Source organism: Xyrauchen texanus, chromosome 24 (genome assembly GCF_025860055.1).
Source record: "Xyrauchen texanus isolate HMW12.3.18 chromosome 24, RBS_HiC_50CHRs, whole genome shotgun sequence".
In the NCBI taxonomy this organism is placed as follows: Eukaryota; Metazoa; Chordata; class Actinopteri; order Cypriniformes; family Catostomidae; genus Xyrauchen; species Xyrauchen texanus.
Genome location: NC_068299.1, coordinates 26,149,807 through 26,167,145, shown reverse-complemented (window position 1 = coordinate 26,167,145; position 17,339 = coordinate 26,149,807). Strand labels below are relative to the sequence as shown.

The following is a 17,339-nucleotide window of genomic DNA, read 5'->3' as shown; positions in this document are numbered from 1 at the left end:
AACAGCCTGAAACAGAGTGTGTTTAATATATATCCTTGTAACAATCTATTTATATACAAATAAATTAATAGATTTTATTTCTATATATTTATTTTTTATTTCTATCTGGCTTTTGCTTTTGTTGCATTGAGTTCAGAAACTGTGAGGCTGTCATGAAGAAAGGCAAATATTATTCAGATAGATTTAGCTATAGGGCACAACACAGAGTAATGAACAGCTCTACTACATAACAGATGTTCAAAATGGAGACGACAGTGCAGTCTCTATCATAAAGGCTTGTGAGCCTAATATAACATCCAGCAAAAGACATACCACATGTAAGCGTTTAATTAAAACAAGCAAGCAACAGATGAAAGCACAATATATATATATATATATATATATATATATATATATATATATATATATATATATATATATATATATATACACATACATACAATTTGTACACAAATGTTTTTAGAGTAGGGTCAAGACATATCACGCTATCTCAGTTTGATTGCACAAACAGCTACTGCAGTTTTCTGTTCTCTATTAATCCATCTCTGCAAATCAAATAAGGCTCTGAGATCAGATTAAGCAACTAATTTTCCACATGTAACACAAAACCATCATAAATTACCTCTTGACATAAGTTCATGCAGAAGGCATACATGGTTTGTGTTATGAAGACTGTACCTTTTTAAATGCTTTTCTTTTTCTGTGTGTCTGACAGAGCTGTCAACAGAGCTTTTTCAGCCCCTGAAAAAGTCTGTCAGACTGGTTTCCAAATATGGACTGATTAGCCATAGGAGCTCAGATGAGTCATGCAATTACATTAACACAAAGATCACAGACATCTAACTATTTGCAAAAAGAGATAAAATGCTCACTTGAATACAGATAGGAGAGATGAGTTTGAGCCTGCAGGCTACTCTAACTAATGACTCTGAACAGCTGTAAATTGTAATGGCTACTGTATTCCTATTTGTTAATGTATAAAAATGTACACATGCTCATTTGGAACCCTTCTTTGTTGGGCACTTTGGCATTTCTTTGTGTCAGCTATTGCAGAGACAGCTTAGTTCAAGTCAAGAACATTTCACAGTATCATTATAAGCTAATTCCAAGTAAAATGGCTTCTGGATGGATAATTCTTGAGCAAATCTTCAAATTATTTTCAACTGTTTAATCTTCAGACATCTATGCTTTGATTTGTTTAGTACTGACTTAAATTCAGGTACTTCACATATAAATGCCTCCTAAAAAATAAAAACCTCCAAACATACTGTATGCAATATCTTTCTGACAGCTATATGAGCTGTATGATGTCTTTATTATCTTAGCAAATTAGTGTCAGAAGCTGATATCATCATATTTTTCTTACCACCTATTTTTCACTGGATATAATATTATTTTACTTTAACCAGAGAGATAATAATACCCTGCAGTTCTCTCATAGCTACAATAGTGATACTATAATTTCTGCAGATGTTTTGATGGTTTTCAAAAGATAATTTTCAAGTTAGATGAAATCTGTTTGATATGACTTTTGATGAAATCAAACTTTTTGCATTTCCTTTTCAAAAACAAAGGCTGCTGCTGGTAATATTCAGTTTGCAACAATGCAGAACCACAGTAAACCTTCTTTACAAGATTCTAATCCTGCAATAAATCCAACCTGGTCTCATAGAATCACATTACTATAGCTACATTTTACAAAACAAGATTTTGTGGCTCATTGTACATATTGTGGCAGTTTCCAGGTAAAATAACAATAATAACTTTTCATACAAATCGTGAGTAAAACAACTGATTATCAGTTCATTCAGCCCCTCACAAAATGCTCTCTTAAGACATCAACACACTTTTACTATAGTACATGACTTGTGAGTAGAGTTGCCAGTTTTCTATCAGCCAAATGCTGGTAGACATTGGCATGGACAGTGTATCATCTGTGTAAAGCAGCAGCTGATATCTCACACAACTTATGCGAAAGATGTCTGTGCTTCTGGTCTATGTGTGAAATGTTCCCAACAGGGTGTGAGATGCCAAAATATTGGACATATGGCATCCCAAATAGCTTCAGTACAAAATGCAATTTGGTAACCCTACTTGTAAGGTGATACATTTTAACTTTTGCATTACATAACCAACTTTATTTACAAGTTTATTTGAGTGTGATCAAGTTGCATTGAAGCTCTACTGACAGAGTGTTGTACTGAAGAGCATGCGAGTCGACACATGAGCCAAAAGTGTCATAGAAGCACCACTAAAAGACATGGTTGCTTCGATGCTTATTTTTCATCTTAAATTAGCTTTTATTGTCAATATCAATTAGATTTAGGTTTAAGGTTTAGGTTAGGGAGAGTTTTGCTGATTTAGATCTGTTAGGTAGAAAAAAAAACTTGATTTTCACGCCACACAGGGGACATTTCATGATACATGTGATGAACCACATCATTTCATTTTGCAAAAATGTTGCCTCGGTCACATATTGTTTATAAGATCAGGCTGAACAAATCAGATCCTAGATATAATAAAAGACACATCAATTATTAAGACATCCAACATTCAGGTATCACGCATCCCTTACTCTCAATGACTTATGCTGCCAGATTGAGTGGGTGGAGAATTCACAAATGGCTTTGCAAACATTACTAGAATCGAGTCCCTCTCCCACTTGCACAACATCTTTAAAGATACAGATACCCAATCCAGTAGACGAGGTTGAAGAGGCCAAATGCAGTTGGGAAGAATATCCGAGAGTAAGTGTCGATTTTGGATACATGGACATGCATTCTGTTCTCACGCCAGGCTCCTGTGCGACAATCGTCAAAGCAGCAGAAGAAACTGGCGCAGTCTTTCCCATCCAGACATTCATATGCATAATCGTCATCTTCATGATAGGGAGCAATGTTGTTCATCTGCAGCAGGGATGTTCCTGGTCTGATGTTCATCATGCTGGGTTTCTACACACAGGAACAGTCAAGTTACTACCCCCTTACTTACAAAAACAGTTAGTTTCATAGCTTCTGCACAACATGCTCGATTCAAGCACAAACAACTGCAAACAAGAGACCTCTGTTAACCTGAACTGTGAATAGGTATTTAGCTTTGTTAGTAAGCTAATAAAGTGAACATGTCATTGATCAGTTACTGTATAGCAGGTGCTTAATTATCTGTTGTGTGTTTAATGCTATCTTAAAGGTGATGTAGGCAGTGTTAGGGGCCATTCAGCCGGAACACATTAAAAAAACTTAAGTTGAGCAGCGCAGTTTAATACAGGTGTCTCGAGACATGACACAACAACTAAAAAATGTGGCACTACTGTGCAAGACACAGCACAATGGTCAAAAACATCCATCTTGTGCATGTTTACATAGAAAAACTATTGGAAAAACAGAGCAAAAAGTGCAAAAACGTGTTCAGTGCGAATGGCCCCTTTGCGTAAATCTCTGCCCTACAAAGATACCATTGCAATTAGAGATGGAACAGGAACACAGCTGTAATGGGGATTTTTTATTCATCCCAGTGACTTGAGATTTTTCAATCCATTCACCAAAAAGATTAATTCAGACTCGCTCACTGATTTGATCAGATTTCTACAGATATTTACTCCAATAGGTGGCAACAAATGAGGATCTACTGATTTGTTGATTTGAGTTGTGAGTCTTTCACAACTGGAACAATGGAAGTGAACGAGAATGATTAATTCACTTAAAGCTGCACTATGTAACTTTTGGCCCTCTAGCGGTTAAAAAATAAAACTGAATGTGTCTTGCGGACGAACATTGTTTTGGTAATGACGTAAGTTGTGCTTCGGCTCTGCTCCTTTGTGTCGATGAATGTGGCTTGAGGCACCGGTGTGCACATGGATACAGGATATCTTATCAGAGCGAATGGACAAATAAATAACGAAAGTAAGGAAAAGACAGATATCTGAAAACATCAGATAAGTGCCATATAGATAAGTGCCGGTTTTAAACATTGATGGAAACATTGGAAACTTATTGGAAACATTGATGTTTTGAAATAGATTATGTTACAAAAGTTAGGCAATGTTTGTTTACATTAGACATAAAGATTGGTAGTCTGATAAGGTCAAACATTGTAAAGTTTTTATAACTGCAGGATAATCTGGTCAAATATACCATGGTAGTAACTAATTTATAGATTGTCATTGTTACCAACCAGTGGTCAACATCATTTCAAGACTCACATGTCCTTGGCAAGCCAAGGATTAAAGGATTTATTTATATAAATTATTGCCGTTATAAAGAAAAATACACATGTGCAAGCAAGTGAAATGTTCTGCACCAATTACGGTATATTTATTGCATTTCACTACAGACGTGTGTGTGTGTGTGTGTGTGTGTGTGTGTGTGTGTGTGATTACACAACTATATATAAACCATATCAATAAAATATCTTACCTGTTGAGTAAGAAAAAAGCCATCTCTGGGTCACTTTTAAATCCTTTCAGATCTCGTAGTTGTTGCCACCTCTGAAAAGCTAAGCCGATGCTGATTCGTGTTTTATAATGGACTCAATCACTTTCCCTATTTGCTTGTAGACTCTGCTCTGTTCGGAGTTTCTTTGTTTTTACAACCGGGAATTCCCCGGCGGTTTGCCTTTGAATGATCCATGGTCAATTTTTCTCATTCGTTGTGACAACAAACTTTCAGCTTCACACTACTCCCACACTGTACATGCGCTACAGTAGCTGGAGCTTATTTTCTCTGTGTACGGATATGATGTCAACATGCATGGGCGAATAACGTATGTATGCAATTTCCTGTGAAATCCGTCCTGAAAGCTCTAAACTATAAATCATTATTATAGGTTTATCAAAGTGTATTTAGGTAAAGACATGGTTTGGAAGATGGATTTTTGTTGCACTCTCTCATTAATAACATTTTTTTATTTTTTTAACAAAAAAAGTTACATAGTGTAGCTTTAAAAGATTAATTTAAAAGCACCAACACTACCAGTGTTTTAGTCATACATTGCAGCAGGCTGCCGCATCCACATTGAAAGCAGCAGTGACAAAATAGCATTCTCGCATTAATTAACAACTGACAAAAGTGCCTTGAAGTCTTGTGATTGGCTTAGGACAAAACTATTGCTTATAGCACTTTTTAAATGAAGTTCATTCACCTGTGCATGACTTGATTTGGTCTTCTTGTTCTGGCGATTGCTTGTGAAGTAGTGCAGAGTCCCATACTCCATTAGAGCAGCAAAGGTGAAGATGAAGCAGACAGACACGAACAGATCCATGGCTGTCACATAAGACACCTTTGGCAGGGACTTTCTAGATATGGTGCTTAGGGTTGTCATGGTGAGCACAGTTGTGATACCTAATCAATCAAAATGCAGAGTACCTGAGCATCCCTATTGAAACATTTCTTTCCTTTTATCACATGCACTTGTGTAATGTATTCTCTTAAAATACAATGGAACCTTTTTGCAGAGGTCAACTGCATTTTTCTGCTTTAATTTATCAGGGTAAATATAGAAAAAATATTTCTTTCTCGTAATTAAATTATAATGTATATAATGTAATTAATTTTTGTATCACTATACTTTGTGTTGTTTTACCTTGGCATTAATTAAAAAATGTTTTACCAAACTAGTCAACATTGTTGCAAAGGGGTTTCAAAAAAAGCTGCTGAGGGAGTGATGGTAATTTTGGTACCTTTCTTCTTTTTTTGTCGTCTTTTGGAAAGTAATGGAAACATATAAGAAGGTTTTTTCTATTGCTGTTGGAGCACAAGAGAGCGCTGCACTAATATTCACTGTGGTCTTCCATTATATAATCTGTTTCATATCCAGAAATGTGAAAAGAGATCATTCATGTTTATATTGATTTGCATTGATTCTTAAGCTTGTCAAATACCTAGAGATGTTCTGGCTGGTACAGCATCCTTGTTGATCCAGAAAGAGACCCAGGACAGAACTACAATCATACTGCAGGGAATATAGGTCTGGATGGTGAAGTAGCCCATTCTCCGGCTCAGATCAAAGAAAATGGTCATAACAACATACTCCCCTAGTAACACAAGACATTTGAATGAATGAATTAATGAATGACTGTTACATTTATATCGTACTTTTTTCTGGCACTACATTCAGGGGGTTCTCCTAAACAACCATCAGTGTGCAGCATCCACCTGGATGACAAGTTATTGGTGGAGACGAGAGAGTAGAGTGATAAAGCCAATTAATGGAGGGGGATTATTAAGAGGCCATGATTGATAAGGGCCAATTGGGGGAATTTGGCCAGGACACCGGGGATCCACCCCAACTCAGTGGGCTTGAGCTGTGCTTCTTATGCATGATGCAACTTTTTTTGGGCACCAGTGGCAGTTCTAACTCACTTCGTGCCCTAGGTGAGATAAAACTTCACCCAAACATTTTTTAAAAAAGCAAACCCTTTTTATCAGATGAGTTTTTCTGCCATAGCATTTTAGAAAAACACTTGTTTACCTTTGATAAATAACTGTGCAACTTAGTTATAGAAAGATACAATTAAAAGAAAATTCACTTGGCTCCAAAACTCTGGACATGACGCTTCTGTGCATATGTTTGTGTCACACACCAGACTGAGTATTTGCCACATCAGAAGTATTTCGTAGGCCGACAAAGGCAAATTGGTAAAGCCTCCAGTACCGCTGGTCTGCAACCTCAACTGAACGACGCTGCCATCTATACTGGATCTCATTCTTTGGATACCCATCTGTAAATGGAAAAAGGCACATCCAGCAGATTACAAATGACCCTGCATTTTGGTATCCACATTGCTTAAAGTTAAAATGACGGCAGAAAGGCACTGAGGCTCACACAGAAGCCCTTCCGTTGACACTGCCCACAGGGAATGTTGACACATGAGAAGCTGAGGCATGAAGCTAATAACGGATGGAGGGGTGGCACAGACTGAGTGCAGGAGAGGGATTGATGGTACTCTGTCCTCACTCATTGCAAGGTTGGAGGATGGTAGTTTGTGTAGACCTTCTGCAATGTTCAGGTTTGGTTATATATAGGCAATGCATGGTTGGCTGACAGAGGTAATGCATGGAGATTGGTTGCCCGGCAGCACTCAGGGCAGGCCTGAGGCTGAGTGATAGATTGACATAAGAATTTAACACCTACAGCTTGAAAACTCCAGAGGGCACGAATGTTCATCCATGGGAAAGTTATGCAGCTTAAGGTAGCATTCCGCATTAATAGTCAACCTAACAAAAACAGAATAATAGACAATAGCAAAACAAAACAAATAATAACGATGATTTTGACATTTTAGATGTACATTTTAGAGGAAGTGTATTTGTGCATTTATTGTGTATTTATAAGTGCAAACCGTAACTCTGATGTAAAGGGGCATTTTAAAATTGTGTTATCATTTATTAACTCTCATGTCATTCCAAACATGTATGACTTTCTTTCTTGTCTGGAACAGTGTTGGATAAATACCTAAAAAAAAGTAATCCACTTCAAATTACTATTTACTTCTATAAAATTGTAACTGTCTTACTAATTACTTTTATATAATTGTAACCATATGACTATACTGATGACTTCACCGGAAAAGTAATCACATTACTAATTATTTTACTTTTAAGTAAGTTTATGAAACATTTTTCACAGAAAGCATTTTTCATTGTTTCAAAACAATGTCTGTATTTCATCCTTGTTCATTATTGCACGTAATGCATACGCACAGCACTAAAAGTATCTCCCTTACAATGACTTATATATGTCCTTCAACTGTCACAGAAATGCAAACAGATGTACATATGAACATAATTCATGTTTTAAATACAAGATTTTAGAAATGTGTAACCCAAATTATGTACTTAAAGTAATAAAGTAACTTAACTAATATGTAATGTGCTACAAAACTTTTTGACTAAAGAAGTAATTAGATTACAGTAAAGACCCATTCAATTTTATTGAATGGAAAAGATTAGCTTGGACATTCTGCAAAATGTGCCCTTTTTTTGTTCCATGTAAAAAAGGAAGTCATATGAGTTTGAAACAACATGACCAATGATGCATTCTCATTACAGAATTTGTATTTTTGGTGAACTTTGATTGTGTCTGACAGAAATAAATCAGATGTAATGGCTTAAACAAGTGCTGCAACAGACAGTGAGTGTAATTTTGTACAAAAGCAAATGCTAAGGGACAGGAATCCAAGGACACATACTTAAGATGCACAAACAACATTCACTCAGCTCTCAATGTTAACCTTGGACACACCTTAGAGTGTACATCACTCTTCCATTGCTCCAAAGGCGGAGAAGGCGATTGGGTGTTGTGATCCAGTGGGCGTCAGATTTACGTGAGTTCCGGAAAAATGTGTCAGGAATCCAGATTTTTCCAACCATGTTGCTGTTGAGCATGAGGAGATTCATGGAGCTGTTGAATTTAAGTCTGCTGTCGTACCATGTCTGAGCAAAGAAGATGTCTATGGTGTACTCCTAAAAATAATACAAATCACCAAATGAATGTCAGGACTATTAAAACAGTCTTACAGTTGCTTTTATAAGTTATGCAATTATGTGTGTATCAGTTGACAGTGGTTATGAATATTCTATAATGGATCCAAACAAGTAGTAATGACTAGTGTCCAGTGTTGTATTAATAGTTCTGAAGATAAGGAATTCATTTATGTTCCAGCTCACCATATTGATGGGATCTACTGGGCCAATGCTGTTCACATATACCGCCGCCTCGATCACAGTGGGTCTCACTAAAATATAATATACAAGTTTTCAAATTCAAATACAAATATATTCATAGTACATCTATTGGTTAGATTTTTTTCAGAAGAAGATGTGAGTGGTGCTTGGTCATGCAAAAGTTGCCACTATGATCTTAGGGTGTTTTTACAAGCTTGCTAGGTTGCCTTTTGAGACTTGGGTATTCTTTATTCTTTCTATTTCCTATAGGCCTAATTACTTCAATGGAAATGTAATGTGTTACCACTGACACTTACATGAGACAAAAAAAAGGTCTAAACATAAACCATAACAAGATAACACTGTAATTCATGGCTTTTCAAGACTTCTGTGTACAAATTTGAATTTGGCTTATTGGATCAATATATGTAAACTTCATATTATGTGACTACGCATTGCTTTTCGGAAAGCTGACAACCTACTTGCTGAATCTTGCTTAAGAACTGGTGATGTAACTAAATTAAGCTTTTACTTAGTTACAAACCCTGGGTTTTCCAAAAGGGATAGTTCACCCAAAAATGACAATCACTCACCCTCATGATTTATGAAGGTGTGTATGACTTTCTTTCCAGAAATAGAAAAATATCTTAGTTCAATAGGTCCTTAAAATGCAAGTGTATGGCGATTTTTGAAGCTTCAAAATTCACAGACAGTCAGCATAAACATTTTCCATACGCTGTTAAATAAAGCAAATATTGATCTTTTTTCACACCAAAAGCCGTGTCGTTATCGTTTCGTAAAGTGATTAATTTAACTGAGTCCCATGGATGACGTTTATGCTGACTTTCTGTGATTTTTGGAGCTTCAAAAGTGAAATCTCCATCCACTTGCATTTTAAGGACCTACTGAACTAAGATATTTTTTCAAATTTTCTTCAAATGTGTTCTGGTGAAAAAAGAAAGCCAATCACACCTGGGATATCGTGAGTAGTGAGAGAATTTAAATTTTTGGGTGAACTATCCCTTGAAATGAGACCTTACACACAGCTGGTGCAACCCCACCCTGATTCCTAGATATGTTTTAGATCCCTCCTTCAATGGAAGTGTACTGGGCTTTTCACCCATTTTATCATCTGACAGGAGTAAACCGTGAAGCTGATTGCTTGGGAAATGACTAACACACCACATCTCAACAAGCCGCAACATTTGAGGTATCATTAATGTTATTGGACATGTTACATGTCAAATGTAATGCTTGGGTATTTGTTTATTGTTTTGTTCAAATATTTAATCCTAAATATATGCAATAATAATAATCACATAAGATTGAACTAATAATCATAAGTATACTGTAAATTCATAGTTTCACTATCAAAACAGTACAAAAACATATTCATTTACTTATATTTTGACAGTAAAATGTACAGTACAGCTACATGTATTCTGCATGTACTGTAAAAAAATGTATAACTTCTGTAGATTTAGTTTAACAGTCACACAAATGACTCAAAGCTGCCTAAACCCTCGCTGCTGCTATTTCCAAAACATCAAAAGGAATCCAGTCTCAAAGACATGATAAATAGCACAAACTCTTTCAGTCCACCTCACAATCCATCGTCACTTGCTCTGCAAACTGATTAACTGAGTTATTCTAATACTTACACACTCACACTCTTCCCTTCTTTCTCAGACAAATGAAACACAGATAAAGAAGGAAGATCAATAGTGATTTGGATGTATTGTACCCGAGCACCACTGAGATAAATCCTCTTAAATAACTAAACTGTGTTGAGCTGCTTTGCTTCAAGAACACTGATGCACTGAGAATAAAGTGACTTGCAATGTGGGTGTAGAGGAAAACATCAGCAAAATCATGATACCGAGCAACTCTTCGTTTAAAAATAATACTGCTGATGTTAGTGTAAAAATGATGATTACAGGAAAATTCTGAACTGCTCAGTGTGTTTTATTTTCATAGCTTTTTTTCTTCACATGGCTTCATAATGATTTCATTATTAACGTTTTGAATATGTATTTGAACTGAAAGTTTGCACAATGTTCTCAGGATAAGGGTATATATATATATATATATATACAGTATATATACATTTCATGTCAGGGCAGTTTGTCACATTCTTACTGCAGCAAGTTGTCACATATGTTTAAAATGTTATAAATTCATACAATTTATTTATTACAAGATGTGTTGGCAAAACCAATGATTTGGTATTTTTGTTCACTATTTTGATAACTTCTGAAATTATATCTGGTACTGATTACAGATTACACAGCTAAAATTGTAATCAGTAATGTAATATTTACATTACACTTTTCGGTATTCTAATCCAATTACTTGGATAACTTTGATGAAAATCTAATTTAAAATGTAGCAATTTACACTCCTTTATACACCCTTTCAGTAAACATTAGTCAACATGAAATCAAACAGCAATTTCATATTTGAAATCCATAAAACCTCTTTTGGCGGTTCTTTGAAAGTCAAAAATGATAGTTAATGTACTCTATATGTAATCATGTAATCCATTTAATTAATTGTATTATGATTATGCTTATTTATAAATGCAATATAATAAAATTGTATGTACTTGCTTTTGTAATCTTATTACATAATCCAGATTACATGTAGTCCATTACTACTCCTTACTGTTTGCTGTTTCATAAATAGCATTGTTTCTCATAATTGTTCTACTGTTTACATTTTGATGAAAAGCATATTTAGCCTATAGGCTGTTTAATAGCGGGTTCCATTGTGGCAAATGACTCCATACCAACCTGCCTTTGGGGCATTTTGTCACAAAAGATCAATGCGTGTTCAATGAACTGAATCTTTTTTTCCTTTGTAACAATGCTGTACATTTTCAAAGCTTGTTTGTAGACAAGAATTTAAAACTGTGCCTATACCAAAAAAAATGACTTTCAAAAAATAAACCTAGCCTGATAAATATTTACTGAAATGAAAAGTGTGACAACTAGCTCCGGTCTCCCCTACTGGCTGCAAAGCTGTGCTTGAGGGTCAATAAGAATGCAAACTTATCCAAAAATAAACTGATGACTTGCCTCCAATATCTGGCCTCAGTTTGTTGTCATAACCCTGCAGTAATTTATTTAAGATAAGGGTGACGTCATTCTCGTAAACCTTTGGTGATAAAACCCAAGTGTTATTGATGGGAACATCCTCATAATCTTCCTCCTCAGCTTTGCTTGGGCCAAATGCCATGCTGTCATAAAAACAGAAACAAACAGACAAAATATAGAGACAGAAAGCAATGAGCTATAACTGATCAATATCATATGAGAGATTAGGTTTAAAGGGTGCCCATAGAAATCAGTTTGCATTAGAAAATTGAAATCTCTAGTGAGAGTGACTGTGGTGAATGTGACAGACAGAGGGAGAAAAGGAGAATTTGTGTGACGAGTTTCACAGAAAGAACAGATAAAAGAAGTCATCCGTTACTGTACAGTAAATTTAAAGGAGCAGCTGTGACAGCAGGATGGAGGGTCTTTTAAATACATACAGCACTGGAAATACAAAGAGGAGGTTCTAATAAAAGAATGCAGTGATTAATGAAGATATGTTCTGGCAGGAGAGGGAGGTAACAGTTGAAGGTGAGGGGTTTAAATTTTCACCCACAACTCCCTCTCACTCTCTCTCTTTCTCTCTGAGAATTTGGTGTAAGCTGTTCTAAATATATTCTCTGAAGCATTACCTACTGGAATGGACATATCAGTTATCATTTGTAACTGAGCAGGGCCAAATTCTTCACTCACATGAGCCATTCCAATCAGTCTGAATTGTCTGTAACTATTTATTTTCTGATGTCACAACATAAGGCTTTTTCTAAAGAGAAATTAAGGTTAACTTTTCACATCATAGCTCCTTCAATATGCTTGATATCTGGGACAGGGTCTGGAGACCATAAAAGCAAACAGGCGGTGAAATAAATCAACTGCTTACATCTGTTTCTTGAGACACAGAACACGTAAGTTTACAACATGGTAATATAAATTCCGATTTGTATCTAAGAAATCAAAACAAGATAGGAATTCCCATAAATATGCAATCGATAAAAGAAGCAAATAAATCAATAGGAAGTGTCCCTGAGAAGGAGACCCAGGTGGGTGGAGAGAGTAAGATATTGATCCTTTTAGGCAGAGTGCTGAGCAGTTCAAAAGCAGACTGTCAATAGAAATCTTAAGCTAAATGTTTTATTCAAACGTAATATTCATATTGTCTGGACAAAATAATAGCCTTTGAATGATCTTTATTTCTGTGAGGCTCTAAAACAATCTCAGATCGTCGTGACAAATTGCATAAGGGAATAGGAGGAATAAAAGAGTGCAGTCCTTAATTCTATGAGGCTTTATCATATTCCCTAAAAAACACATCGCCCACACTTCTCCCAAGCGCCTTGGATATGCTTCCAAAAATCAGCTGAAGCTTAACCAAAGTAGCGCGAGCCAATGAAGCGTGTGCTTATGAATATCGTAACATGTAAATGAATTGGGACTTTTGGGAATACCTGTCCAATTTGACTATTTGGTTTTGCAAAATCGAATAGCGTATTTGAGTGTTGCTAATGCTGACTAAAGTAGTCTCAAGGTTGTTTAGAGACTACAACAAAAAAGACGACAACAACACTATTAAATTCTCGAAGCAAAAATGACACTGACAGTCTGTATGATCTTTATCATATGTATTACACGTACGAAGACTTGCACTTGTCATGAATGACAGCTATCGCTAAATGCTTGGATGAATGAAATCGCGATGAAAGAAAAACGTGAAACTACAGAAAACCTTTTGCACTTCGCGTGACAGAAGCACGCTGATCATTAGTGACTTGGACTGTCCAACTGTGTGGGCTATTTTAGACAAATCGATTGCACCCCGTGTTTCTTTTGCCCCCTCTGAACCGAAAACTTACCAGACTCCAAGCAGACCGGCCAACAGCCAAACCAGTGCCTCTTTTCTCCGGCGGCGTTGCAGCACAACCATCGTGCGAATGCTGTCGAGACAAACCAAATGTTCTTCGAAATGAATGAGATAGCTCTAATAAGACGACGAACACTTTGTAGCGTTCAACAGATCCCACATAAAACGAAAAAGACGGTGTTCCCGTCAGCGTATGCATCCAGCTGCTGTCTTTGACAAGTGCACAGAACCGCGTCGCCCCGCGCAGTGTGAATGTGAATGTGAATAGTGAATGCGGGATTTCGCTGACTGCGACACGGCTGCTTTGCAGCTTTCATTGAGCGTTCTGCTGAGTGAGACAGACTCGATGAACCAGGAATTATTAGAAACTACCTCCAGGAAAAGAGCTGACTGCTCTACCTCAGAGAATGTACTTCAAATGATGATTAATGAAACCTTTAGGGAGTTTTGCATTTGTTCGGGAATAAGAATGGGACAGATAAATATGCAACATTTTCAGAAGCGCTGCGCCAAGACGTGAAAAATGTGACCATATAGGCCTACTTACTTAAAACAAAAAAGGCCCAGTGTGGAAAAAAACTCATTATATTACAAGAAAATGTATGTTAATGATGATAAAATTTTACAAACTACAAAGCAACACTACTCCATAACTACATGCCATTGTCACACTCTATTAAGACCTTTATAGCCCACATAACTTTTGGTTTGTAAATTATTCTCATCCAGATTCACACAGAAGATAACTGGCTGTTCTTGCAGTTTTAGCGCTGGAGAATTTTCAGCACCACGGAGAGCTCCATGTTGCTTTACAACAGCAGAGAAAGCACACATCTGGCCAGAGATAATATCCTCTTCTCTTCATCATCATCATCATCATCATCATCATCATCATCACTTGTGTTCTGAACCATAAAAATAAATACTATTTATTGATTTATTATTATATAAGTTATTCAAAATGTTCTCGATATGATGTCAGTGTTGTCAGAACTTCACATTAGTTTATTCTTTCCACATTTCATAGCAATATGCCTCATTTTTGGTATGTTTGTTTGTTTGTTTGACTTTATTGTCTGTTCAGATTTACTGGACAGAAATTCATCTTTGACACTGGTATCAAGACATAAAACATAAATGATTGAGCACTCATACATGAATAAAATAAATTAATACAACATGTACATGTTCACACACCTATAGTACCCGCCTCAATTGAGAATTTGATTTTAGTCGCCTATAAAGCTTATATTGGGGTCAATCATCTTAGATTTATGTTTATTGAATATTTTTCTGGTTTATTTGTTTTTGTTGTTGTTGTTGTAGCTGTACATTTATATTTATTCTCACAAAATGTGTTGCCATTTTCATTTATAAAATGTATATGTATCACTGTGATATTTGAGTTTGTCTTTATGCTAACGTAGCATCAGGTATTTGTATTCAGGTGTGCCCTGATGCTCTGACACAAATGAAAGGAATGAATAAAATCCATGATTAATATGTCAGCTATTAATATTCAGAGACAAATGCTGTGGTCCCGAGACATGCAGGAAGATGTTCTCAGGTGGACATAGGTGTATTATTCTAATTCCACAGTTTACTATAACTATTGAAATACTCAAATAACATCTATCTTTCTTTTACAGATGGATGTTTTAAATTAGCTTTACTGTCCGATGCACTTGTTAAACTTATAACTTCAATATTTGTGGTATATTATTAAGTTTTATACAGTTAAAAACAATATTTACATGCCAAAATAACATACACAAAGATCCTGAAATACTATATACTGTGCGCACACACATACATGTAAATCCTAAACACAGAGAACAAACAGTCAAGTTCTGCCACACACTTTAAGCATGAAAGCCTGATGCATTTCCATTCAGTTGCCAGGCAACTCAACCAACTACTTATTCATGCTAGGCTGGTTTCGCAGTGGAGGAATCCCAACCCCATTACCTTTCCTCTTCCCCCTATTTTTTATCTTTCATGTAACCTTTTATTTTTTTAATCTTCCCTCTGAATTAAAACAGAAATCTGTGATTTTCTCTATTGCTACCACTGGTAATCTTTTCTTTTCTATATTACTCTCTCATTGAATCTTAAAGGAGATATTATTTTTTTTTTCAATATTGCATATGTCATTTTTATTTCATTGACAGTGGCAATTAAGAAGAATTGAAGGACCTGTGTTAACAAAGCATAATAAAGTAGCCACAACAGAATGGTGCTAATTCATTATGAGACTGATGTGGTGTTTGGACTGGCAGAACATACATTTAAAGATGCTGCAAGGCAAATGATTACAGATACAAAAGATCTATTGTAAACTTGCCATGGGTTTCAAGGCTGCAAATGGCTTCAGCCTGTTCTCAGGCACAACACAAAACACACTTGTTTGAATTCTCTGCCTCTGTGAACTTTCACATATGATAAACCTGCGCGAAATCCTCACAGATGTCGCCAAAGGCAGAACATTTGTTAATGCCTCTTGACAGAGGGTCAGAGTCAGTTCCACCTTAAGAAGGGCCAATAAATAAAATCCAGACTAGTTTTTGAGTCTCCCCTCTGGTCAGGTCTCTGTGTGTGTGTGTGTGTGTGTGTGTGTGTGTGTGTGTGTGTGTGTGTGTGTGTGTGTGTGTGTGTGTGTGTGTGTGTGTGTGTGTGTGTGTGTGTGTGTGTGTGTGTGTGTGGTCACAATACTGTGTGTGCGTGGGTGTGTATGTGATTGTGTGCACAAGTGGACACATTTGTTCTGACAGATGCTTGTTTGTACCCACAGATATGCTTTTCCGAAAGGTTCAGAGGAGGGACTGGAGGTTAAAAGAGTACAGTGTAACAGTACAGATTCTGTGGGCATTGATAGCTGTATCTCATACAAGCAGATAAGTCTTCCAAAATCAAAAGAGATGAACTGTGAGTGCTGTTGTTATGTTATTAAAGGGAGATCACAAATGCAAAGTGACTTCCGTTTCCCCAATGCAGCTAATCTCAAATTCTTCTGATTAGCCAAAGGAGAGACAACTATACAACATTTCCCAGACAGAATGCAGAGATGGATAAAAAAAAAGAGAGAATGAAATGGAGGAAGAAAATATGGATTGAGTTGGGAGTGGGGGATGAGTTTGACCAGAGATGCAGTCTTTTAAGAGTGGCAAATAAAAGAAGCTGTAACCAGACAAGATGTTACATCACAGACAAGAGTCAGTGCCATTCCTCACCCCTGCAGAGTCTAAGAATTTAGACTGCATTTAGTTGTTTGCTCTTACATTGTTTTGTTGTGTGTTTGAATGGGAGTGTGGGTCATGTTTTGCAGACATTGTGGGGACCAAATGTTACCACAAGAATAGTAAAACCTGTAAATCAAATACATTGTGGGGACCAGGCAATGGTCCCCAGGAGGAAAACAGCATAAACATAACAAATAATGTCTTATTCAAGATGTAAAAATGTAGAAAGGTTTCTACCAGGTTTAAGTTTAGGGATAAAGGATATAAAATATCAAGTCTGATTCGACAAGAGGTACTGATACACAGCACTGGGATGGATGGACCCTTTCACAGATTGTGAATACTGGTTCCTCCTTAACAGCATAAATCTAGCAAACTTTTTTATATTTTACATGTTTTATTTATTTAGTGTACATTTACTGTAAAACTAGTTACCGCAGCTGGGATGAGGTTTCTAATATACCTGCTGAGGGAGTGACAGTAA

At 36.3% G+C, this 17,339-nt stretch overlaps 1 protein-coding gene across 1 annotated transcript; it reads right to left on the bottom strand.

The window, feature by feature from the left end:
- Positions 1-2,436: 2,436 nt before the first annotated feature.
- LOC127617892 (gamma-aminobutyric acid receptor subunit gamma-1-like) lies at positions 2,437-13,689 on the bottom strand. Its single transcript, XM_052090033.1, has 9 exons — positions 13,609-13,689; positions 11,741-11,901; positions 8,667-8,734; positions 8,242-8,462; positions 7,132-7,214; positions 6,581-6,718; positions 5,879-6,031; positions 5,140-5,339; positions 2,437-2,951 (listed from the first exon to the last, which is right to left on the bottom strand). The coding sequence occupies exons 1-9, from the start codon at positions 13,677-13,679 to the stop codon at positions 2,676-2,678; spliced, it is 1,371 nt and encodes a 456-aa protein (XP_051945993.1). The 5' UTR covers positions 13,680-13,689; the 3' UTR covers positions 2,437-2,675.
- Positions 13,690-17,339: the final 3,650 nt, after the last annotated feature.